Consider the following 26262-nt stretch of genomic DNA (forward strand, 5'->3'; position numbering starts at 1 on the left):
CGTCGCCCAGTGGCCGACTGATCTCCCCGCGATGACCGCCCGGCGACCAGGCGGCGACTGCTCGGCAGCCTTTCGCCTAGCGTCTTCGATTTTTTTACCTAAATCGCTCGGCTGCGAACGCTGGATTATATCGGTGCCCGGACGGTGACCGCCCTGGCACCGAGTGTACTTTGGGCGGCGAGTGAAAGTGAGCAGGCGCCGCTCGAATTTTAACTCCGCGCTAAAACTTCAGCAGCGACCGAGCGATATCCTAAAACAAGCGGTGCCCGGGCGCTTTATTTTTTTTTCTGCGGCACAGATTGGGGTTAGGTGCGTGTTGAGCCTATGGGCCTATGGGAAAGTTTAGGGTTAGGGCTAAATCCAGACCCTTAAAAAAAAAAAGCCCCAATCTGTGCCGCAGAAAAAAATGACGCTGCCCGGGCGGCCTCCGGTCGGTGCCTGAGCGAAATCGGCTCAAAACTCGCCGCCCGGCCGCCGAGCAGGCTTCTTTTTGGTGTTGTGACCATAGAAACGGGGACATTTGAGAACTTTCCTACCTTCCGACTTTCTCAACTCAAGTAAGTTTTATTGGATTTGGCACATCCGGTGATATCATTGCAATCAGAGTCGGACAGTCAAGAATTCGGCTGGAATTGTGATGCGGACCATTGTCCTCACTGAAGCCCTGATGCAGATCATACACTACTGCTGAGGGGAATTGGGGCTTGCGAGTTTTGGCAATGAAGACAGTGAATCAAACTTGATTAGCAGCATATGCATGTATGGATAGGTTTCTCGAAAGTTTTATAATTCCGAAAGGCTTGACATTTAGAAGGTTTGCAAAGTGATTAATGTTTCTGAAAATGAAAAAGAGGTTCCAATTCCGAAAATTTTCAAAGAAAAGTCAGCATTTTCCCTTCTACAACGGGTCACTGACTTTCGCGCCATGATGACACTCCCATACTTCCTCTTGACTTGACAACCTCCAACCTTACTGCTTTTTTTCTTGACCATATTTATCCAGGAAAGTTGAGGTCCCCCTTTCTCTCTTTTGCCGCCCACTTCAAGATCCCATGCTTTTTTTTTTTTTTTTACTGATTCATTAACTTCCCTTCTCTACACATGACCCATCCATCTCAATTCACTTTTATGTACCATTTCCAAGACAGTTTCTTCCAGACCCGACCTTTCCATGAACTTGTGTTCTTTCTGTTGACACTTTCACGCCACACATCTTCAGTGTGATGGCTATTCTACTGTCTTTACTTCCAAGGCTTCTGAACCACATATCGTCACTTTTCTAACACAAGCCTTATATATCTTGCCTCGTATTCTCATCGTTAACCTTATACCAGCTAGGATCGAGGTCAATTCGTTAAACTTCATCCACCTAATCTACATCTTCTTGTCAATGGAATCTCACATCCACCACCGACGTTGATTGTATACCCAAGATAACAAGTAGTATCAATCTTCTCAACATACCTTCTTGGTCCCCCACTACTCCGTTACTTATCTCTCTGCTTTTCTTGCACTAAGCCATTTTGTTGGTAATTTTCATTACTCCAGCTCATCTTGCATAAACCCACTCTCTACATGCCACGCATCTGATAAAGTTACTAATCACTCCCTAGCCACAGACACCACAAAGATCTATTTGTTTTCTTCCACTGATTTGCCTCAACACTTGCTTCCATTACCTTTGTCACCCAAGTGTTGATTTTGAGGCCCCTGCACTAAAATGCATTATTCCAGTTTGTAAAATCCCTCTCCAGCTGGTGCATTGGTTTAGCCACCAACATGAAGTCACCTGCAAACAACATGTTTAACAAAACATCTTTCTTTACTGATTCTAATCAAACATCAATCACAGTAGACAACAGTAGTGGATACAAGACTGATGCCAGATGTAGACCCACTCCAACACGAAAACTCTCAGAGTACCCACTTTCAATTCTCTGTTCCTTAAGTCTTTAAACACCCATGATGGCCTGCACTATATCCATAATTATGGAGCTTCTACTTCCTTAGCATCCACGACACCATCCTAAACATGAAGATAGAGGAATAAGAGACAAAACACCAAGATAATGAGGAAAGCGATGCCGATTTCTATTAGAAACAGATACTGTAGGCTATCAAAGTGTAGAAAAGGGCAACATTCCCTTTTTATATGAAATAATGCTGCATCCAACATATGAGTGTGATTTATTCAGAATATGGGGTTATAAAAACTAATTGTATTTCAAAGTTTCTTTTACACAACATTAATCTCTCAATTCTACATTGTACTCTTATGATTATACTTGTACTGTAATGATTATATTTTGTCACATGTTTTCTGGAAGACAAATAAACTTGATACTTGATACTTGATACTTCAAAACAGCTATTCTTGATTAAACAAATTATATATGTTATCATGCCACACACAGAAAAGAAAACATCAGATTATGTGATGGATGAGTCATTTTGTGTTATCCATAATGATTTGATGTCTTTTTACAGGATGCGCATTTTGAGAGGAAACAATATACATGTACATCTACAGCGAACATGTACTGTATATAGCAAGTGCATAGTCTTCAGCGGTTTCAAAATATCTTGATTACGTTAATTTGCAATAGGACGAAGCGCAAGACTAAAATCTTTCTTACGTCTGTATTCATTCTTATTCTTTGATCTTGTTACTACAATGTACCAATCATCTCTTTAAAATCTAGGGGAGTGTTTTACAAAGATCCTAAGTTGGACTTAACAATTATGGAACGCCATTGGCATCTATGAAAATAATTTGTAAAAGTTATTTTAAAATGCATGAAATTTTGATTCAAATCGTTCATATTTTCTATTACAAAAGAGATGTCATGTTCTTGACGTGGAATTTATACAAAGTCTAAAATACTTGAATTATCGCTTTTAAATATATTTTATTTTAAGTCTACTAGTCGCGCTCCATAATGTTTAAGTCTAACTTAGAGTTAAGTTCGACTTAGGATCTTTGTGACCCCCCCCCCCCCCCCTCCCCTGTCCTTGTTCATTTATCAATGTTTCTGCATAGTTGTTTTCCTTCTTTTTTATTAAACAGATTGCGAGAGAGAATACACATACCGATAGAGAAGATAGAATGAACATGGCACTTTCTACAGCAGTGAAGGAAGGCGATCTTGTAAAGACAAGGTCTATTCTAGAAGACGAGACAGGTGATACCAAGCTAGTGATGCTATGCAGTGTGGATCCCGATGGAAAGACACCCCTCCATATCGCTTCAGAAGAAGGACATATTGACCTCGTGAAATATATGACTAATTTGGGGGCGGATATAGAAAAGCAAAGTAGAAGCGGCGACGCCCCTCTTCACTATGCGTCTCGAAGTGGTCGTCAGAATGTTGCTCAATATCTCATCGGGGAAGGAGCAGATACCAATATTGGTAATAGCAATGGCTATACACCTCTCTATTTTGCTTCGGAGGAGGGCCATTTTGGTGTTCTGGAATGTTTAGTGAATTCCGGAGCAGATATAAACAAAGGTTCATATGATGGTTCTACACCCCTTTATACTTCAGCAAGAAAGGGTCGTCTCGATGTTGTGAAATATCTCTTAACTCAGGGAGCAGATATGACATTGAAGGGATATGAAGGTAAAACTTCTCTTAATACTGCGGCTTTCTGTGGTCATCTCGATGTAGTAAAATACCTCTTATCTAAAGGTGCAGAAATCGACATGAATGACAAAAAAAAATACACACCACTTCACGCTGCATCAAAAGAGGGTCACCTTCATGTTATTGAATATCTAGTGAATGCAGGAGCTGATGTAAAGCAAACAGCAAAGAATGGCGCGACATCTCTTGATACTGCGGCATTTAATGGTTGTGTAGACATAGTAAAATATCTAATTTCACAAGGGGCGAACCCGAATTCTGTTAATAACGATGACACTACACCTCTTTTTGCTGCTTCACAGGAGGGCCATCTCGATGTGGTTGACTGTCTAGTGAATGCAGGAGCTGATGTGAATAAAGCAGCAAAGAATGGCTCGACATCTCTAGATCAAGCGTCAGAGAGAGGTCGTGTAGACATTGTAAAATATCTAATTTCCCAAGGAGCATACCCGAATTCGCTTAATAACGATGGTTATACAACCATGTGCATTGCCTCACAAGAGAGTCATCTTGATGTTGTTGAATGTCTAGTAAATGCAGGAGCTGATGTGAATAAAGCGAAGAAGAAAGGCTGGACACCTCTTCATGCGGCATCATTTAATGGTGACGTAGACATTGTAAAATTTCTCATTTCTAAAAAGGCGAACCCAAATTCTGTTTATAACGATGGTTATACACCCCTGTTCATTGCCTCCGAAGAGGGTCATGTTCATGTTGTTGAATGTCTAGTGAATGCAGGAGCGGATGTGAAGAAAACAGCAAAGAACGGTGCAACACCTCTTCATGCGGCATCATTTAATGGTGATGTAGACATTATAAAAATTCTCCTTTCTAAAGGGGCGAACTTGAATTCGGTTAATAACAATGGATATACACCCCTGTGCATTGCATCCAAAGAGGGTCATCTTGATGTTGTTGAATGTCTAGTGAATGCAGGAGCTGACGTCAAGAAAGCAACTCAGACTGGCATGACACCTCTTCATGCGGCATCATCTGAAGGTGAAGTAGACGTTGTAAAATGTCTCATTTCTAAAGGGGCCAACCTGAATTCGGTTGATAACGTTGGTTGTACATCCCTGTACATTGCCTCTCAAGAGGGTCATCTTGATGTTGTTGAATATTTAGCGAATGCAGGAGGGGATGTAAACAAAGTATCGCACGATGGTTATGCACCACTAGCTATAGCATTACGTTATAATCAACATGATATAGCACAATTGCTCATGGCTAAGGAAGCAGATCTAGGACTTACTGATACTGGCCATATTACCCTCCTAAACGCATCTACAAATGGCTATATCGATGCTGTTAAATATATCATACGTAAAGGAGTGGACGTTAATACTGGTGACGGAGATGGTTTTACATCCCTATATCACGCATCACTAAACGGACATCTTGATGTTGTTGAATGTCTAGTGAATGCAGGAGCTTATGTCAAAACAACATCAGCAGAGGACGGCAGGACACCTCTTTATGCAGCATCATCTGAAGGTGCAGTAGACGTTGTAAAATGTCTCATTTCTAAAGGGGCCAACCTGAATTCGGTTAATAACGTTGGTTGTACATCCCTGTACATTGCCTCTCAAGAGGGTCATCTTGATGTTGTGGAATGTTTAGCGAATGCAGGAGGGGATGTAAACATAGCAGCAGAGGATGGTATGACACCTCTTTATGCAGCATCATCTAAAGGTGCAATAAACAGCGTAAATTGTCTCATTTCTAAAGGGGCCAACCTGAATGCGGTTGATAAAGTTGGTTGTACATCCCTGTACATTGCCTCTCAAGAGGGTCATCTTGATGTTGTTGAATATTTAGCGAATGCAGGAGGGGATGTAAACATAGCAGCAGAGGATGGTATGACACCTCTTTATGCAGCATCATCTGAAGGTGCAGCAGACGTTGTAAAATGTCTCATTTCTAAAGGGGCCAACCTGGATTCGGTTGATAACAAAGGTGAAACACCCCTCCTCATTGCCTCTCAAGAGGGTCATCTTGATGTTGTTGAATGTCTAGCGAATGCAGGAGGAGATGTAAACATAGCAGCAGAGAAAGGTAGGACACCTCTTTATGCAGCATCATATAAAGGTGCGGTAAATATTGTAAAATGTCTCATTTCTAAAGGGGCCAACCTGAATTCGGTTGATAACGTTGGTTGTACATCCCTGTACATTGCCTCTCAAGAAGGTCATCTTGATGTTGTTGAATATTTAGCGAATGCAGGAGGGGATGTAAACAAAGTATCGCACGATGGTTATACACCACTAGCTATAGCATTACGTTATAATCAACATGATATAGCACAATTGCTCATGGCTAAGGAAGCAGATCTAGGACGTACAGATACTGGCCATATCACCCTCCTAAACGCATCTCTCAATGGCTATATCGATGCTGTTAAATATATCATATGTAAAGGAGTGGACGTTAATGCTGGTTACGGGGATGGTTTTACATCCCTATATCACGCATCACTGAACGGACATCTTGATGTTGTTGAATGTCTAGCGAATGCAGGAGCGGATGTAAACATAGCAGCAGAGGATGGCACGACACCTCTTTATGCCGCATCATCTGAAGGTGCAGTAGACGTTGTAAAATGTCTCATTTCTAAAGGGGCCTACCTGAATTTGGTTGATAATGACGGTGAAACACCCCTGTACATTGCCTCTCAAGAGTGTCATCTTGATGTTGTTGAATGTCTAGCGAATGCAGGAGGGGATGTAAACATAGAAGCAGAGGATGACAGGACACCTCTTCATGCAGCATCATCTGAAGGTTCAGTAGACGTTGTAAAATGTCTCATTTCTAAAGGGGCCAACCTGAATTCGGTTGATAACTATGGTGAAACACCCCTGTACATTGCCTCACGCAAGGGTCATCTTGATGTTGTTGAATGTCTAGCGAATGCAGGAGGGGATGTAAACATAGCAGCAGAGGATGGCATGACACCTCTTTATGCAGCATCATCTGAAGGTGCAGTAGACGTTGTAAAATGTCTCATTTCTAAAGTGGCCAACCTAAATTCGGTTGATAACGAAGGTGACACACCCCTGATTGTGGCCTCTCAAGAGGGTCATCTTGATGTTGTTGAATGTCTAGTGAATGCAGGAGCTGATGTAAACAAAGCAGCAAAAAATGGTATGACACCTCTTTACGCAGCGTCAAATAAAGGTGCAGTACACGTTGTAAAATGTCTCATTTCTAAAGGGGGCAGTCCGAATTCGGTTGATGACGTTGGTTATACACCCCTGAGTATTGCTTCATTTCAGGGTCATCTTGATGTAGTTGAATGTCTAGTCAATGCAGGAGCAGATGTAAACAAAGCAACAAAGAATGGCCTTACAACTCTCTATACGGCGTCACTTAAAGGTCATGTAGACATTGTGAAATATCTCATTTCTAAAGGTGCAAACCCGAATTCGTCGTATTTAGATGTGTACACAACCCTGAGCGTCGCCTCTCAAGCGGGTCATCTTAATGTTGTTGAATGTCTAATGAATGCAGGAGCTGATGTGAATTATGCAGCAAAGAATGGCACGACACCTCTTTACGCGGCGTCAAGTAAAGGTGAAGTAGACGTTGTAAAAAGTCTCATTTCTAAAGGGGCCAACCTGGATTTGGTTGATAACGATGGTGAAACACCCCTTTACATTGCCTCATGCAAGGGTCATCTTGATGTTGTTGAATGTCTAGTGAATGCAGGAGCTGGTGTAAACAAAGCAGCAAAGAATGGTATGACACCTCTTTACGCGGCGTCAAGTAAAGGTGAAGTAGACGTTGTAAAATGTCTCATTTCTAAAGGGGCCAACCCGAATTCGGTTGGTAACGATGGTGAAACGCCCCTGTACATTGCCTCACGCAAGGGTCATCTTAATGTTGTTGAATGTCTATTGAATGCAGGAGCTGATATAAACAAAGCAGCAAAAAATGGTATGACACCTCTTTACGCGGCGTCAAATAAAGGTGAAGTAGACGTTGTAAAATGTCTCATTTCTAAAGGGGCCGACCTGAATTTGGTTGATTATGATGATGGAACACCCCTGTACATTGCCTCTCAAGAAGGTCATCTTGATGTTGTTGAATGTCTAGCGAATGCAGGAGCTGATGTAGACAAAACAGCAAAAAATAGTATGACAATTCATAAAGCGGCGTCAAAAAATAGTCTTGGATCCATGTTGATGTATCGCCTTTATGAATGTGCAAACTTGAAATGGTTGTATCAAGATGGTGAAACACCCTTGTACATTGCCTCACGCAAGGGTCATCTTAATGTTGTTGAATGTCTAATAAATGCAGGAGCTGATGTAGACAAAGCAGCAAAAACTGGTATGACACCTCTGTATGCAGCATCATCTAAAGGTGCAGTAGACGTTGTAAAATGTCTCATTTCTGAAGGGGCCGACCTGAATTTGTATGATAATGAGTGTAAAACACCCCTGTACATTGCCTGTCAAAAGGGTCATCTTGATGTTGTTGAATGTCTAGCGAGTGAAGGAGGGTTTATAAACATAGAATCAGAGGATGGCAGGACACCTCTGTATGCAGCATCATCTGAAGGTGCAGTAGACGTTGTAAAATGTCTCATTTCTGAAGGGGCCGACCTGAATTTGGTTGATTATGATGGTGAAACACCCCTGTACATTGCCTCATTTAAGGGTCATCTTGATGTTGTTGAATGTCTGTTAAATGCAGGAGGGGATGTAAACATAGTATCAGAGGATGGCAGGACACCTCTGTATGCAGCATCATCTGAAGGTGCAGTAGACGTTGTAAAATGTCTCATTTCTGAAGGGGCCGACCTGAATTTGGTTGATTATGATGGTGAAACACCCCTTTACATTGCCTCTCAAGAAGGTCATCTTGATGTTGTTGAATGTCTAGTAAATGCAGGAGGAGATGTAAACAAAACAACAAAGAATGGCCTTACATCTCTCTTTACGGCGTCATTTCAAGGTCATGTAGACATAGTGAAATATCTTATTTCTAAAGGTGCAAACCTGAATTCGTTGCATCAAGATGTGTACACAACCCTTAGCATTGCCTCCAAAATGGGTCATCTTAATGTTGTTGAATGTCTATTGAATGCAGGAGCTGATGTGAATAAAGCAGCAAAGAATGGAAAGACACCTCTTTTTGCGGCATCATCTAATGGTGCAGTAGACATTGTAAACTATCTAATTTCTCAGGGAGCGAATCCAAATACTGTTGCTAACGACGGATATTCACCTCTACATGTTGCTACACAGAAAGGCCATTTTGATGTTGTTGAAAGTCTAGTAAATGCAGGAGCTGATGTCAAGAAACCAGCAACTGATGGTGATCTACCGCTTGAGGCTGCCTCTCGTGGGGGTTATCTTGACATTATAAAGTATCTTATTACAAAAGGAGCAGATATCGAGACACGTAATAATTTTGGTTGGACAGTTTTTCATTTCGCAGCAGATAATGGTCATTTGATATCTTTGGAATATTTCTTGAGAAACAACACTAGCGATACATCGGGAAAAAGTCACAACACTCTTGAAGTGGGATTTCAGGTATTGTTATAAATGAAAACTGCTTTTACTTAACAGTCGAGTCGCGCAGCCAGGGGCGCTGGCGGAAATTTAACCACCAAATTTATTGTTTGGTGTCTTCACGTGTTGTCTCAGAGGGAAACATTGCACAAAAAGGGCCTCTCGGGATGAATTACCAGATTTCATGCTTTCAGGTACTCGAGTAAGTATTTAGAGCCTTTTAATGAAAGAATGAAGTCTAAAAGTTGAGAAACGGTTTAAAATTCCTTAATCAAACCTCTTCCACACAATTTTAGAAAGTAACTAATGAGTCCATAAATTATTGTTCTTATGGACTCAATATGTTCAAATAGGTATGTTACTTAAAATAAAATGTAGCTGTTGGCAACTAACCCTAGGACGTAACTGGAAGTTAATTGTCCCAGAATGATTGCCCTTGGTGAATTTGTCCTGGGTGCAATTGTTCTTGGAGGTAATTTCCAGAGGATAATTGTCCAGTGGTAGCTGACCGGGAAAGACTGTGAATTTGATGTTAAAAGATTGTAAGAGTAGAAAGAAGAATAAGAAGAAAATCATGTTGGGAATCATGGTATTGGTATTATAGATTCTAAATTCATCTGAAATTATGGAATCCGTGAGAACAATTAATAAGTTTCTAAATCTGGATGGGAGTAGTTTAAATAAACGATTTTTCAACTTTTCACAATTTTGAGACCTCAATATTTCATTGTTATAATTTAAATCTTTGCTTTTATTGTATCTGATTGCCTGAAATCGAGAAAATAATTTGGAGAGGGACGCGTTTTTAATTTTCGCATTGATACAAACATTTGAAGACACCATACACATATTGGTGGCTATTTTTGGCCAGTTCGTCGATCCGCGCCGCTCCTCGACCGTTTGGTAAAAGCCATTCAAATATTAATATGTAAACAAATTGTATGGCACGCAAGCAAATGCAGTGGCTAATATGTGATATCATTTTCAACATGCATCCACATCAGAAAAATGTCCAATGTGTGTAAAGCCAGGGGGTGAACTCTAAGTTGATTTTTAACCTACCAATGTATTCCTTTGAACAAGGTCCAGTTGTTCTGAACGAAAGCAAGAGAACAAAAAGGAAACACCAACCCCGATACTGGAGAGGACTTTATACCGTTTTCTAAGTTTTGTGTATTTATCATTTAATTTGGGATTCGGACAGGCTAATAGGATCTCACAAGTGAGGTATCACCTTATTCAGCACAAAGCTTCTCAAATGTCACGTTCTCGAAATAATAGATGATATCTAGCAGTGCTAAAGATATGTGTAACAAAACATATCATCAATACTTATGATAACGTGTAAATCTAAATGTTGAAAATATAAATTTCCAACACTTGTGGTAAATAAAAGATGCTTTTCTATCAACACAATAATAATCCAAGTTAGTCAGCTGTCCATATTCTCTCTGGTTGTCTCTTATGTAGGGGAAACTTTATTTCATCGTTGAAACTAGAGTATAGCAGGACTACATATATCTTATGATAGGCCTACTCAAAACTATCGGCAGCGTACCTATATATTTTACCTTACAGACCTTAAAAGGTGTCACGCCGCTCATGGTTGCCGCACGAGGAGGACATCTAGACTGCGCACATCTGCTGCTGGAAAAAAATGCAGATATTGAAACAGAAGATGAAGAGGGTTGGACAGCCCTACATTATGCTGCAGCAAGGTAAACTGTTAATACAGTATTTGCATACTAATTGAACTACTAATTTTCCCCTTGACTGTATCAAAAATATTAATATGATTCAATTGTATAGTTGTAAATTCCACAAAATTTGTCATCATTTCTATAAAAGTGTTGTTGTTGTTGTTGTTTTAGTCTTAAAGGCGTGTATCATTCAATTATGAATATTTACGCCGTAAAACAACTGTTCTTATTCTTCTTCAAATAGTGTTAAACATATTTTTGTGTTTAATTCCACTTTTAGGGTAGTTTCGTTTGCGGTTCCGTAGGCCATGTATATTTTAAAATGAATGAAAAACAACCCAAAGGTCGGCTGCGATTACATCACCTTTTATTTTGAAAAAGTTATGTAGTTTGATTCCGGGAAAAATATGAAGTGACAATAATTTGCCCATTAGGTATTAACTCTCAAACCAAATATAAGTTCATTTTTTATTTCAGAATCAAGCTAAGTTTCGTTGACGATCAGCCATGCATCAAGTCTTTCGACTTCTTTGTGCATTGCTGATGGTAAAAGAAACGGAGATAAAAGCCCGGTCACACAGAGGGGACGCATGGAGGGCGCACGGCCGGCGCATTGAGAATCGGAAGAAGTCGTGATTCCGACTTCTGTCAGGATTTGGGAGAAGCTAGCGAGCTGACACCGAATGCATAGCGTGTTGCTAGTGGACTGCGCGTATACAGGGCGTGTGCTTCACGTGTGTCTGGCGTTTTGTCTCGCGCGCTCCGCGCCTGTCTGGCGTCCCTTTGGCGTGTAAATTCATGCGCCGAACTCCGCGCACACTTTTGAGCATGCTCAAAAAAATCCCGACTCACACAGTGAATGACGACGAATACATAGCGTTGGCCAAGCGCTCAACGAACGAGTAACGAATGATGACGCACACCTAGCGAACGACAACGCACTGGCCAAAATTGCAAATTTCCAATGCGCTGGCCGTGCGTCCCCCATGCGTCCCCTTTGTGTGACCGGGCCTTAAGTCTTTTGTCAACTCTGTTTTTGATGCTACGGCGGGCAGCAAGTGAAAACGAATTCGTTTAATCAAAATATGGAAATGCAAGCATTACTTTAAACAAACAGATTTTTTTTATATTCCTGGCCGATTCTTCCTGATTGAGGTGTCATATGAAAGGGCAGAAAAAGAATTTTCTGGAAATGTGATTTGTTCTTTAAAATTCAGATACCGCCCAAAAAAAAATGACTTTTTGGTACCCTCTCTCCAAATTGCGTTTAATCACTCATGCGTGAAATATGCATTATATGAGTTGCATCAACTAAAAGAGGAAGATCTAAGCTTTACAAATAAGTGTCATTTATTAATTATAATTGTAATTAAGTTATGATAAAACATCGATAATTCTCGGTTTCGCTTTTTCTGGTACGCACTGTATATACAATATGTTTTCTTGTTTTAATATAGTGGAAATGAATCAATAATGAGGGATTTACGAGACCGGAAAGCAATTATGAGCACGAAACTTTCTAGAAGAGGCCAGTCACCCATAAGTATTGCACTAAACTCTGGCAATGCTGATACTGCACGGATTCTTCTTGATGAGGTACTTGCAGATGCAAGTCATTCAGCTTATTATGTTTATTAGTATAACTTCCGTCGTAGCTGATGCATTATCATTAGTACCACCACCACCCATAATATACGCCCTCTACTACCTCTACTTTTTACACTTTATTAATAACAATTCTCCCCTATACAGTTCTACTAATATAACTGCTGATATTAATCCTCAAGAACTATCTTGTCAAAAATTCATTGCATTTTCCCCCAGCCCCAACAGGAAAAATACCTCTGTGTGGCCATGCCTTGAACCATAATGCATGGCCACACAGAGGAATTTTTCCTGTTGGGGGCCGGGGGACAATGCAATGAATTTTTGACAATTTATTGCATTTTCTTTGTTTTGGGGGATTTGTGGGGGCGGCCGCGTACCCTAGCAAACACTGCGTACAGTCATGATTCAGTGGCTAAGCAATGGCCTCGTTAGTGTGAGGCCCCAGGATAAAGATCGTGTCGTTCAGCTATATTAGTGCCCTTTTGTGAGGCATTAATCCTCATTACTGTCAATTATGATTTAAGGACGTAGGTTCCCTAGCTGATTAGCATAGTAGCACACATATGATTAAGCAGTCACGCAAAACAAACACTCGCAAATTAATATTCAATAAAATCTGAGAAGGTATGCCATTATCTAGATCTATTAGAAATAAATAATTTTTAAAAATCCTTCCCTAAACTGGGGTAAAAATAATTATTCCACCATTATGACCAACAGTATATTTATTCATATACGGACCAAATAAATATTCATAAAGGGTACATTACCATTACGTAACAATATTTGAAATCCTTCATTTTTCATTTGATTAAAAGGGTAGTTAAGTTTTGTTGCAGAGGGCGCTGCACAACATATTTTTTGTGAGATAATAAAAAAACTGAGTGTCAAACTTGAAAGAACATACAATTAAAATGACAAAACATCTTTGTTTGATCAAAATCGGTTCAGAGACGGCTGAAAACTCCATAAATTTAACCATTTCTAATATTTGTGTACTGTCACAAATGTTAGATAATTTAAAGATAAAGACCAGTTATGGTCATGCGATTGCATTGTGAAAGAAACGTTGTGAAATCGATCAGAAAGGGTTGATCATCTAGCATAGATGTACTGCAAGGTTCTGGAATCATCAATATGATAAGAAATTTGGCCCAGTCTTCATAAAGTAACAAGCACTGTACACAGAAAGATGTATATGGGACTACGCACACGTGAGTTTTTATCTCTCTCACACCAGTAGATAAACTAATTTACCAAATATATCAATTAGAAGGCGGTTTCCCGGGCAAATTTGATAACATCATGTATTATTCAAACGATATTCTTTCACATGATTGGTAATAAGAGCTTCCATTTCAATTTTTGAAATTGGGGCGTTTCCAATACTGGTCTTTACTTTTAAACCAGCCGTTGAAAAAACGAAATAGCGCCTTATACGCTTTAATCCAGCCGATGTCAATGTTTGCTTTGAGTTGGCTTGTTCGTTATGGTTATAATACGTACACCCAACCGGCCCATGTATTGTTATTATTAATTAATTAATTAATTAATTAACGGTCATCTTATTTTTTTTAAAGTAGAATTGGTAGCGCATGGGCTAAATTTCACACTTTTTTCGGCTAAAATTACCTTCATAGCGATTTTAGGCCCGAAGAGGGCACTACTAATGTCATACATAACAATTAGAGCAATAACCATGCACTTTGAAGGCCTTTGCGGTCTGTAAAAAGAACTCAACTATCCCTGTTATTGTTTTTATTTTTGTTTCAAAGGATGCATCATCTCTACATCATATAGACAGTGCTGGTCTAACACCAATTCACCTTGCTACTGTAAGCGGGCTAACATCAATGATTGAAAAGTTGGTATCACTGGGTGCTGGTTTAAATCTTCAGTCACACGATGGCCAGACGCCCTTACATGTTGCCATGAGACTATGCCACTGTAAGAAAAGACAGGTTGAAGTGACGACAGCTTTGAAGCAGGTTACGTATTTCTCGTTTAAAGGCCCGGTCACACAGAGGGAACGCATGGGGGCGCACGGCCGGCGCATTTAAAATCGGAAAAAGTCGTGATTTTGACTTTTGTCAGGATTTGGGAGAAGCTCCACGTATGTCTGGCGTTGGTCTAGCGCGCCTCGAGCATGTCTGGCGTGCCTTTAGCGTGTACATTCATGCGTCGAGCTCAGCGCACACTTTTGAGCATGCTCAAAAAATCCCGATGGTGACGCACACCTAGCGAACGACAACCAGACCTTAAGTGAGGACTGTTAGTCTTTTTAATTGACGCACACACTAACACACTTTTTTTTTTTTTTTATAACAATTTTGTTTTATTTCTCCAGATGTGTAATACAAACCATGACATACAATTGAATAAAATAAACATGTTCAATATTGATGCTTTTACATAAACATAATTAAACACAAACTTATTTGCAGTATCATATAACTTAGCAACAAAGTAAACGTATAAGTACCTAAACATAATATGTCAATTGTAAATGTTATTTACTTATATATTACACAAAAAAAACAAATCTGGAGATAATTTTACTGAAACAATCCTGCCCCCTCCCTGCCCCCTCCATCACACGGACATACTCACCCTCTATCACACAAACATACTCACCCACTCACACACATACTCACCCACCCACCCACCCACCCCCCCCCCCCCCACACACACACAGTACTCACTCAGTGGATGTCTGCCAACATTCTCAACTTAAGAAAAATATACTAAATAAGTTATCCAGGCCGCAAAATCGAGTTACGCTTTTAACAAGCTCACGGTGGAGAAGAAAGCAAATCTTAATTAATCTTAAGCTGCTCCCACTTTAAAAAATGTGATCCTAGCTTTCCCATTTTAATTGCTATTTTCTTTTCCTCATCCCTATACTTAAAAATGCTTTTTTTCATCTTTTCTAAAGTTAGTACTCGCCCCCCCCCCCCCGATCTTGACATAAATGTAACATACTTCACCATGAAAATGATAGTATTACACATTTTTATTCTATATGAACTACCTACCAACCCAACAAATATATCTCGCCATTCTAAATCTTTAATTTCATCTAACTCAAAAAGTTGTATTAAAGCCTGCCATAACCTTTGAACGCTCCCACAAGATAAAAATAAATGTTTGTATGTTTCTATTTCCTGCTTACAAAACGAACATAAATTATCACCAACAAAACCAAATCTATGAAGATGCTCATTAGTGTATATGGCTCCATGCAATAATTTAAATTGAAATTCACGTTGTTTTCTAATGAGTATAGTAATTCTTGGTCTAACAAATATTTCTTTTATTTCTTTATCTATAAAATCATAATCATTTTGTCCATCCCTTACCTGCAAATCATACGTTCGTTGCAGTGCTTTGATGAAATAATCATAGATTGTTCTTGAACCCACATCCACAAACTGTATGTTTTTACTAGAAATATGGAAATAAGTATTAAAGCTTATCAAATCAACCTCGAGGAATTCTATTAACCCTGAATCATCCTTCCATAACCTGGGTATCGCATCATAAATATCAATAATCATAAGCAAATTATTACCTTTCATACCGAGGTTCATAAAATATTTAACAGGCTTAACATGACCTTTCTCAACCAAATGATTCAGTTGAACAATCCCTCTTTCAAACAAGTATCTATCAAATATACTTTTTCCATTTATACATATATTCTGATTATTAAAAATAATTGGATTAATATAACCCTCCAAATATCTTAAATTACTTGTCTCTTGCCATGCTTGCAACATTTCCATATAGTATGGTGGAATATCTAAAACGAGTTTAATCTTGTTTAAATCATAATCACATAAAAAAATTAATCTACCACCCACAAACTGTAAGCAATGATCAAAAAACAATTTCCATCCCAAACTTTTCTCTCCATATAAAAGACGTTTTATCCACATTATGCGCTGTATTTTTACGGACATTTCAAAATTAATCATTCTTAATCCTCCAAAGTCATAATCCTGATACATTATTGCCCGTTTAATTCTATCTTTCCCCCTCCATATGAATTCAAATGAAATTTTTGCAACTTCTTTATATACCCAATGAGGGACAATAACGAGAGATGAAATATAATTTAATTTTGAAAGCGCATAAGTTTTTAGCAAATGTATTTTACCCATAATAGTTAAATCTCTTTGTTTCCACCATACAAGCAATTTTTTTATTTTACTTAGAATTTCTTTATAATTCAAATCATCTTTTAATCTTCGATCTAATGAATAACTAACCCCTAAAATATGTATTTCCTTAACCAAATTTCCAAATAAAGGCCCATCAGGTTTGTTCTCATCCTCACCCATCCACATAAAATGGGTCTTTGTTTTATTCACTTTAAGACCACTAATTTTTTCAAATGATTCAAAAATATATTGCAACCTTCTAACCGAATCAATATCCTTCAAAAATATTGTCATATCATCTGCATATAACACTTGCCTAATTTCAGATTTTCCAAATGTAATCCCTTTAATACCGTTGTCCCTCCTTACTGCATGCGCCAAAATTTCGATGGCAACCAAAAACAAATATGGCGATAATGGATCCCCTTGCCTTACTCCCCTTTCTATTTCAAAATACCCCGTGGAGTGACCACCGTTCATAACACAACTACTTATCCCTTTATACAATAATTTTACCCAAGAGCAAAATGAATCTCCAAAACCGAACAATTTCAATACTTGAAATAAATATCTATGAGATACAGAGTCGAAAGCTTTCTCAAAATCCACTGCACACAAAAACCCTTTCCCTTGTTCCCCATAATGCATAGAATAAAATAGCATGTCATCTATCAATCGTACAGCTTCCCCAATATTTCTATCTTTTATATATCCAACTTGATCATGATGAATTATTTCATTTAAAACCTCTTTCATTCTTTTTGCTAGAACTTTAGATACAATTTTATAATCTACATTCAAAAGCGTGATGGGTCGATAATTTTTTTATATGGAGAGTATCTTTCGCTTCCTTCTCAATTAAGGTAATTACCCCTTGTTTTTGAGATGCCGTTAATTCCCCCCTTTCGTATGTTTCATTCAATACTTCTACTAACAAATCACCCAAAGCTGGCCAAAAAGTATAATAAAATTCAACTGTTAACCCATCATTTCCCGGGGTTTTATTCAATTTCATTTCTTTTAAAACTTTCAAGCATTCATCTTTAGTTAATTTACCTTCACAGATTTCACTATTGTCTTCATTTAACTTTGAAATATCATTGAAAAAGAAAGGGTCGGTTTGATTTATATCAGCCCTTAAAGAATATAAATCTTTATAAAATAGTTTAATTTCCTTTAAAATTTCCTCCTTATCTCTAGTAGTTTCCCCATTTTCTTTGTACACCTCCCTAATTACACTTTTCCTTTTATTCGATTTTAACAACTGTTCAAAATATTGCGTATTGTTTTCTCCATCTTCAAACCAAGGTGCTCTTGATCTTATTTTAATGCCCTGTCGAGAAAAATCATACAATTTATTTAGTTTATCCCTTTTCTCCTCAATACAATCAACAATATATTTAGTGGGTCCCACTACCAGTTCGCCTTCTAAATCCTTGATTTGTTTCTCTAACAGTTCTATTTCAACCCTCCTTGCTTTTGCCTTTTTCCGCGAGTATGTTATAATAAATTCTCTCATTTTCATCTTTAGAAAATCCCAAAATACTAATTTATTCAAAATCTGTAATGACCATTCAGCTTTTAATTCCTGTATTTCCTTATTCATCTCTTCAACAAAATCTTTATCCATACATAAACTACTGTTAAATTTCCAATATGATTTCCCAAAAACAAACTTATCAACAAGATCATTAAATTCTAGCCTAACGCCAGAATGATCTGGCGTAATAGATGTCAAAATCTCACACGTACCCACCAATTTTTCAACACTACAAGGTATAAACCAATAATCTAAACGGCTTTGCACCACCGGCCAATTTTGTCGAAAAGTAAATTGCTTTACATTCGGATTTTTTTTCCTCCATATATCTTCTAAATCGTATTTATTTAAAAATTCCTTAATCAAATCAATAACCCGAGATTGACCCCACATAATCTAATTTTCCATCCAATATACTATTGAAATCACCTCCTAATAAAACTAAATAGTCCCGATCACACTGATCAAAAATACTTTCATCTAACTTCTTCAAAAATTCAATTTGTAAAGTTTCTTTATCTCTCGTTGGAAAATAAACATTAACCAATAGCATTTTAACCCTTTGTATTTCACCTTTAAAAATAATGTATCTCCCCTCTTCATCTACTTTAATTTTTTTTTCTTTAAAATCTAAATGATTAGAAAATAAAATAAGAACCCCTCTACTATGGTTTGACCCATGACTAAAAAACATTGGCCCTCCCCAATCTTGTTTCCACCGCTCTTCTATCTCTACTGTACTATATGTTTCTTGTAAGAAAATTATACTATTCTTTTTAGTTTTGCACCATTCAAAAATATTCACTCTTTTTAACCTATCTCTTATTCCTCTAACATTTAATGTCATGAAAGATAATTTCACTGCCATGTTATTTTATGTGTAATTGTATCCAAAACCTTACATCGATAAACTCCAAAGAAACTTCCACACAATCTATTTCCACCGTGAGCAAATGTATAGAAAAAACTATCTGCAGCCAAACATACATGCATACTTATCGTCGAATTATATAAAAAAATGCAAGCAGAATCCACCCCGTACCACACAACCCAACGCATTCATACACACAAGCATATTCACTACACACACAACACCCCCACACAAAACAACCCAAATCTGCTCTTCGGTGTACGTAAACATCCGAAAGCAAGAGCCTCCCCCTTTCCCTGTCAATTTAACTAGGCCAATGACAGAATAAACCAATGAACATTTCTTCTTGCACAAGTCGATGAGAAATACGTTGTATTGTTATATAACCGTAATCTAATTAAACAACAACAACAACAAAATACAAAGAGCTTTTATCCCTTAACAAATGCCTTGAATTGTATTACGGAACCCGCTCGTCATAACTAAGTTAAATGATTTTCCTAAAATGCATTACAGTGAATTGACCGGCCCGCGTACCTAATCACAATACGCACCTTCTAATTAAAAATAAAAACACGATCCCAATAAACCAAATTCCCCCAAACGACACCAGTTCGGCAACCTAATAAACTGTTCGTGCAAACCGAACCCATCATGCTATCATTTACCAAGTTCTATAATTTGCATAATAAGCCTCACCCATGAATGAATAGGCTCACACACCTGATCGTTTTGTATGCACTCCGTAAAAAAAACTCCTAAAGGGCGTTCCCGACAACTCGAAAGAACACCAAACGTCAGCCCGACATAATGATAGGCAAGCATGCATACCGGATCCCAACACGTTCCTCCCTCTCAAAACATCACACCACCACCTGGCTTTAAAACAAAATAGTTTTGGCTGGGTGAACAGATCGGACCATTATCCAGATACTCGAATTGTTTTCACTTTACAGAAAAAGTTTTAAATATGTATCAGTCATTTACTAAGATATGTGAATTTACATAGAATGCGTTATCGAAATAAAGCTCATTGTAATATTAAAAAAAGCCGTCGTTACCCAGATACTATGGCATTGTATAAAGGCGTTGCAATAAACATCGTGAAAGAAAGCGGACGTTCAAAAGAGTTTATGGAAAGTACCTTGCAATAAAGCTCATTGTAATACCAAGAGCCATGTTACCCAGATATTATGTTTTGCATAAATAGGCGTTACCTCTCCTTTCCTTTCTCCCTCTTATCATTTCTCTTCTATTTTTCCTTTCCAAACTTCCACATTAAACCTGTCGTTTTCAATAGTATCCCCAAGTTGAAAGCACGTGAAATCTCCTCCATGCAGCCTTCATTAATGGGGAGGTAGATGGCGATGAACATAAATTCATCTCTTCCATACCAATAGATCGCTGACAGAGCAATAATAAACAAGCACATTAACAAGATATTAACTCTTTATAAAAGTACGATAATCTTCTCAATTTTTGTATCATTTCTTTAAAACTAAACAAACAAACAAAATATGTAGGCCTATATATTTATATACATTAAACAAAGATCCCTCTCATAATATACCTGACAGGCTAGTTTGACCCATACATTTCACATTGGCCAATGTATAGTTCACACACACACACACACACACACGCATACACACACAATTGTGTGTGCGCACGCGCGTGATTTCTTTACTTTTGTATCAACCGAATGTCTGAATATATTGGAAGGACAAAGTCTTTAATAAGGCCCGTTCAAAGCCCGGTCACACAGAGGGGACGCATGGGGAACGCACGGCCAGCGCATTGAAAATTTGCAATTTTGGCCAGTGCGTTGTCGTGCGCCCAACTTTTGTCGTAGCTACCGCGAGCTGACACCAAATACATAGCGTGTTGCTAGCGCGTTGAGCTCATACAGGGCGCATACAGTACGCATACAGACCGTACCCAGAGCGCACATGATAACAACTTCCACGAATGCACAGCGTGTTGCTCGCGCGCTGGACGAATGGTCCACGCATGCACCGCGTTCTATGACGCACGGCCAGCGCATTGGAAATCGGAAAAGGCCGTGTGCCTAACTTTTGTCATGATTTTGGAAAAGCAAGCGAGCTGACACAAAATGCACAGCGTGTAGCTAGCGCGCTGTGCGTATACAGGACGTGTGCTCCGCGTATGTCTGGCGCTGGTCTAGCGCGCTCAACGCACGTCTGGCGTGCCTTTGGCTTGTACATTCATGCGTCGAGCCCTGCGCACACTTTTGAGCATGCTCAAAAAATCCCGATGCACACAGCGAATGACGACGAATGCATAGCGTGGGTCCAGCGCGCTTGACGAACGAGTAACCAGTGATGACGCTCGCCTAGCGAACGACAACGCTCTGGCCAAAATTGCAAATTGTCCATGCGCCGGCCGTGCGTCCCCCATGCGTCCCCTCTGTGTGACCGGGCCTTAACTTTTGTCATGATTTTGGCAAAGCTAGCGAGCTGACACAAAATGCCCAGCGTGTAGCTAGCGCGCTGTGCGTATACAGGGCGTGTGCTCCGCGTATGTCTGGCGCTGGTCTAGCGCGCTCCACGCATGTCTGGCATGCCTTTGGCGTGTACATTCATGAGTCGAGCTCCGCGCACACTTTTGAGCATGCTCAAAAAATCCCAACGCACACAGCGAATGACGACGAATGCAAAGCGTGGGTCCAGCGCGCTCGACGAACGAGTAACGAATGATGACGCACGCCTAGCAAACAACAACGCACTGGCTTAAATTGCAAATTTCCAATGCGCTGGCCGTGCGTCCCCCATGCGTCCCCTTTGTGTGACCGGGCCTTTACACAGAGGGGACGCATGGGGGACGCACGGCCAGCGCACTGGAAATTTGAAATTTTGGCCAGTGCGTTGTCGTTCGCTAGGTGTGTGTCATCATTCGTTACTCGTTCGTAGAGCGCGCTGAACCAACGCTGAACCAACGCTATGCATTCGTAGTCATTCGCTGTGTGCGTCGGTATTTTTTGAGCATGTTCAAAAGTGTGCGCGGAGCACGACGCATGAATGTACACGCCAAAAAGACGCCAGACATGCGCGGAGCGCGCTAGATCAACGCCAGACATACGTGGAGCACACGCCCTGTATACGCTCAGTGCGCTAGCAACTAGCTATGCATTCGGTGTCAGCTCGCCGTGCGTCCCCATGCGTCCCCTCTGTGTGACCGGGACTTAATATGAACGTTATAAATATTTGTTAATATGGAATTCATAAAATGCATACCCTCTCCGTTTGTTTTATTGAATATATATTTTCAACGATCTTTACACCAACTTGATGTAAGGAAACTATTGTGAATGTTTGGGAGGGGCCATCGAACGAAGATGCGTGGAGTTGCTCAGTTGCATTTAGTATATATATATCTTGATTCTTTATTATTATTAGTAGTATATCATTATCATTATCATTATTATTACCGTTATCACTACCATTATTATCATCATCATCATGTCACATTAAAAGTCGATAGTGCCATGTGAATAAATTGTTGCAAGTATAAACTTAATACAAATATAATGATCTTATTTCCTGTTCTCTTAAATTTTAAAAACTGGTAGAAGTGTAGAAAAAGTATTCAATCTAGACAGTCTATTTTTGTTTGGTTGTTTATACTGACAATAATCAAGTTCTTCAACCGTTTTATTAACAAAATAGATACAACAAGAGAGTGATGATGACATATCCCCCGCGGAAGCTCTGATACAATTGCTTATAAATCACGGATCCAAGGTCGAAATTAAGGATAACTACGGTTTTACCCCGGTACAGTATGCCAGAGAGGAGCGTATTAGGCAAATGGTATTCCGGAGGTGAGAAAAGAATAATGGCTTAACCAGGCTCTGTTAAATATTCTTCAAAAAGTAATGGATAAACTTGAGTAACTTATCTGCATTATTAAATATAATTATTGTTTGTCTCCTCTGAAAGATTCGATGTAATAAATTGTTCAAAAATTGTGTCTACTAGCTCTTTCAGTTTGCTGTAAACATCAGTCCTTAAACAATTATAATTGCGCTTCATGACATTTAAGTCAAAATAATAACAACAGTGCCCATACACGATTGTAATATAACACACGATATACTACGTAAAGCATGGATGTATGAGTACTTGTACATCACAATTATAAATAGACTCATACAACATATGTTATGTTCCTTTTTGCAGTTTATCCGAAGATGATGTTCATACATTCCGTGGTACGTATTGCATCTGATTTTTTGTCGGGTTTTACTTCTTAATAAGAATTTTATTCTTACAAGGATCAATTTATGAAAATGATACGTTTTATGCATACCACAAACAGACAAATATTTAAACACGGCCAATAGTCACGTTTGTTGTGCTCTGGCTTTGTTAAACCTAAATACATTTTATAAAATAGATTACCCCCTTTTGGTATGAGAAAGTAGACAGGGCGGCGTAATTGTGCCATCAAAATAGATTCGATGATTTGTTTACCTTTCGTATAGCGTTGATAAAACGATTTGCGCTTCAGCTTTCCATTTGTGTGATTTGGAATGACTAATCATCGTGCCATCATCACATTTTAACATTCAGTGTTTATTATTAACTTGTCCTCTTTTCCGTAAATATATAGAACTGCCGATTGCAAGATCTACTGAAACACATCGTAGTATTGGGTGTGAAGGCGGGACCCTACATCTGGATAGTTGTGGCGTCACAATGTCGATTCCACCAAGGACATTGCAGGCTGGCTCTTGCCACGATGTATCTTTAGCTCTAGTTACTGATGATCCCCCACCTATCCGAGAGGGGGAGTTTCTTACAGGCCATGGCATTGGCATCACATTCCCTGCACAGTGGCGCTATTCTCAGAACCAGCCTATAACGTTAAGTCTTCCTCATGCCGCAACATTTCTGGAGTCAACCGATGGCGATGCTGACATTATCTGGAAACAAACTGAATCAACATCAGGTTAATTGTACACAAAATACTTATTTTCAAACTTTTCCACGTTAAATACGAGTGGCTTCCATAGTTGGTGTAGTGAAAATGTAAATTGACAAATATATATTTTTATCAAAATAAGAGATGCGCTGCAACCATTCATGATTATTTTGCATACATTCCTCATTCACCTATTCATAGATTTTGTATTCATCGAATGCCCATTTGTTATCATCATTTCTTTCATTTTATCGTTGGCCTACTGAGCGCAAATGCTGTCAATTAAACATTTAGCAACAAAATGAAGAACGCAAAGTCATCACATCAACAAAGGCGTTACAAAAAAAGCAAACAGATTTGTATTTGATTCTTTGTTTTGTCAACTATTTACAGTTAACCGTGATGATTACTTTGATGAAAGTGATGCGCAATGTATCATTGAAGAAAGGGATATCAGCCTCGTCATAGGTGCCACATCTGTAATTAAGGACAAGGTACAGTTATGGATACCGATGAAGCTTCATGATCATGCTCTTGGTAAACAAATGGCGTGCACCCCTTTCCTTCCCGTTGACATGGCACATGGGGAAGACATGACACTCCGGATGTACATACATGAAGACATACCTTACATAGTTCAGGTAATATGAATTTATATATATATATATAGATATAGGAGTTGGAAGGTTACACTTTATTGGTACGAGTTATACAAAGTGCTCCTACAGTTGAGCACTGTCAGAAATTGCAGTTTAACTAAACGTGCTTATATATATATATATATCAAGGATCTTTATTTAAACTGTTTAATCTACTATTTCTATACCAGTGGTAAACGAAATTCCGACCAAAGTAAGGACACCCTTATGAAAAGTATTGACCTATTCCAATGAAACCGCTTAGTACGCTACACTGTCAGCACGGATATCATGTTGTAAATGTGTTGTACCTTTAAGCTTACCTTGAGCTCTGGTATGGGCATCGTATGTCGAGAGAATATAATTGAAACTGGATTGTTTATCCTGCAGTGGATTGATTGTTTGAACCAATAAAATGTATTTCCCATCATTACCAGAACTCAAGCTTATCTTGAAATATATCACAAAATATATGAATTATCTTTGTCAGCAAGTATTTTCTTTTTTATTCAATTTTGTAATTGGCTCCTCTTTTTACGGGTTTACTCACTTTTCTTGGATGATGTATAATAATAATAATATTCAGTTCTTGTACAGCGCATAATACGTTATGAAATAACATCTCTATTAGCTTCCGAAGAGCTTTGGAAATTATTACCATAGCGTTAGCTCCGGCAGCCGTTATCAGCGCACAGTGCATTTCAAGGAATAAACCTACGAGGTACCCATTCACCTCACCTGGGTTAAGTGTGGCAAATGTAGATCAATGTCTTGCCAAAGGATATAAGTGCCGCGGCGGGACTCGAACCGCGGACCTTGTGATTGACAGTCCGATGACGTATTCACTCTACCACAACATCTCTACGTATATGTATACAGGCCTATTTTTTTTATTTATAAGACAATATCTATTTCTACACTTTAGAAGATGGTGCACGGCTTAGCGTGAAATTGTCACTTATATTTTGTATTAAATTTAAATATCAGTATTTCAGAATGTCAGATTGTTTACTTTTATGGTACAAATGTCTCTTTTTACAAAGTTTTATCCAGTAACTCAGTATCGGTCTATAAAAATATAAATGTTTAACCAAGGTGTCTCTGTGTTTGGCCTCCAATATCAGGACTATCCTTTCGTATAAAAGACTATTGACGTCACCTTGATCATGGTGTTTAATAGACATATATTATATCTTTTCGAAATTCCATGTAATTTTATTGTACAGACAAGAATTAATTCCTTTTGAGTACAGTATGATTCATCAAGAAAGTCAAAGTACAAAGTAAAATACAGTATATACAAATTTGAACAGTGTCCCAGATTCATATTTATAAAGTGGAGACCATGAAAAATACGACTTCATCTACATAGTTAATAACAAAATGATAGTTTCATTAAATTAAACATGTACCAAGTTTCGAAGCAAATATGTAAGAGCTGTTGAACAGATTCCTATTTAATGCTACGTACTTTAAAATAATTGGACCAATTGTAGTAGGTTAAATATTTACATTATAACTATATGTATTTTTATCGTTATATTTATAAGATGTACTGTCACTGTAATTGTGTATATATCTTTTTTGTTTTGTTTTTAACAGAAAATTCAAGAAGAGGAGGAAAATGTGCTTTAC

General features: G+C 38.6%; 1 protein-coding gene across 1 annotated transcript; it reads left to right on the forward strand.

Annotated features, from left to right (window-relative positions):
- The first annotated feature begins 3112 nt into the window (after positions 1-3112).
- On the forward strand, positions 3113-11407 carry LOC755720 (serine/threonine-protein phosphatase 6 regulatory ankyrin repeat subunit A-like). Its single transcript, XM_030993935.1, has 7 exons — positions 3113-3271; positions 3947-4049; positions 4581-6634; positions 6917-7577; positions 7944-8545; positions 10742-10881; positions 11341-11407. Exons 1-7 carry the CDS (start codon positions 3113-3115, stop codon positions 11405-11407), a joined length of 3786 nt encoding a protein of 1261 aa, XP_030849795.1.
- The last annotated feature ends 14855 nt before the right edge of the window (positions 11408-26262 follow it).

The sequence above is a fragment of the Strongylocentrotus purpuratus genome, unplaced genomic scaffold, assembly GCF_000002235.5.
Source record: "Strongylocentrotus purpuratus isolate Spur 01 unplaced genomic scaffold, Spur_5.0 spur5_scaffold_20, whole genome shotgun sequence".
NCBI lineage: Eukaryota > Metazoa > Echinodermata > Echinoidea > Camarodonta > Strongylocentrotidae > Strongylocentrotus > Strongylocentrotus purpuratus.

Coding starts and splice junctions, on each gene's coding strand:
- LOC755720 (XM_030993935.1), top strand. CDS start 3,113: ATGGCACTTTCTACAGCAGTGAAGGAAGGCGATCTTGTAAAGACAAGG. Junction 8,546..10,741: donor TAGTAAATGCAGGAGGAGAT/GTAAACAAAACA, acceptor TTTACCTTACAG/ACCTTAAAAGGTGTCACGCC. Junction 10,882..11,340: donor CTACATTATGCTGCAGCAAG/GTAAACTGTTAA, acceptor TTTTTATTTCAG/AATCAAGCTAAGTTTCGTTG.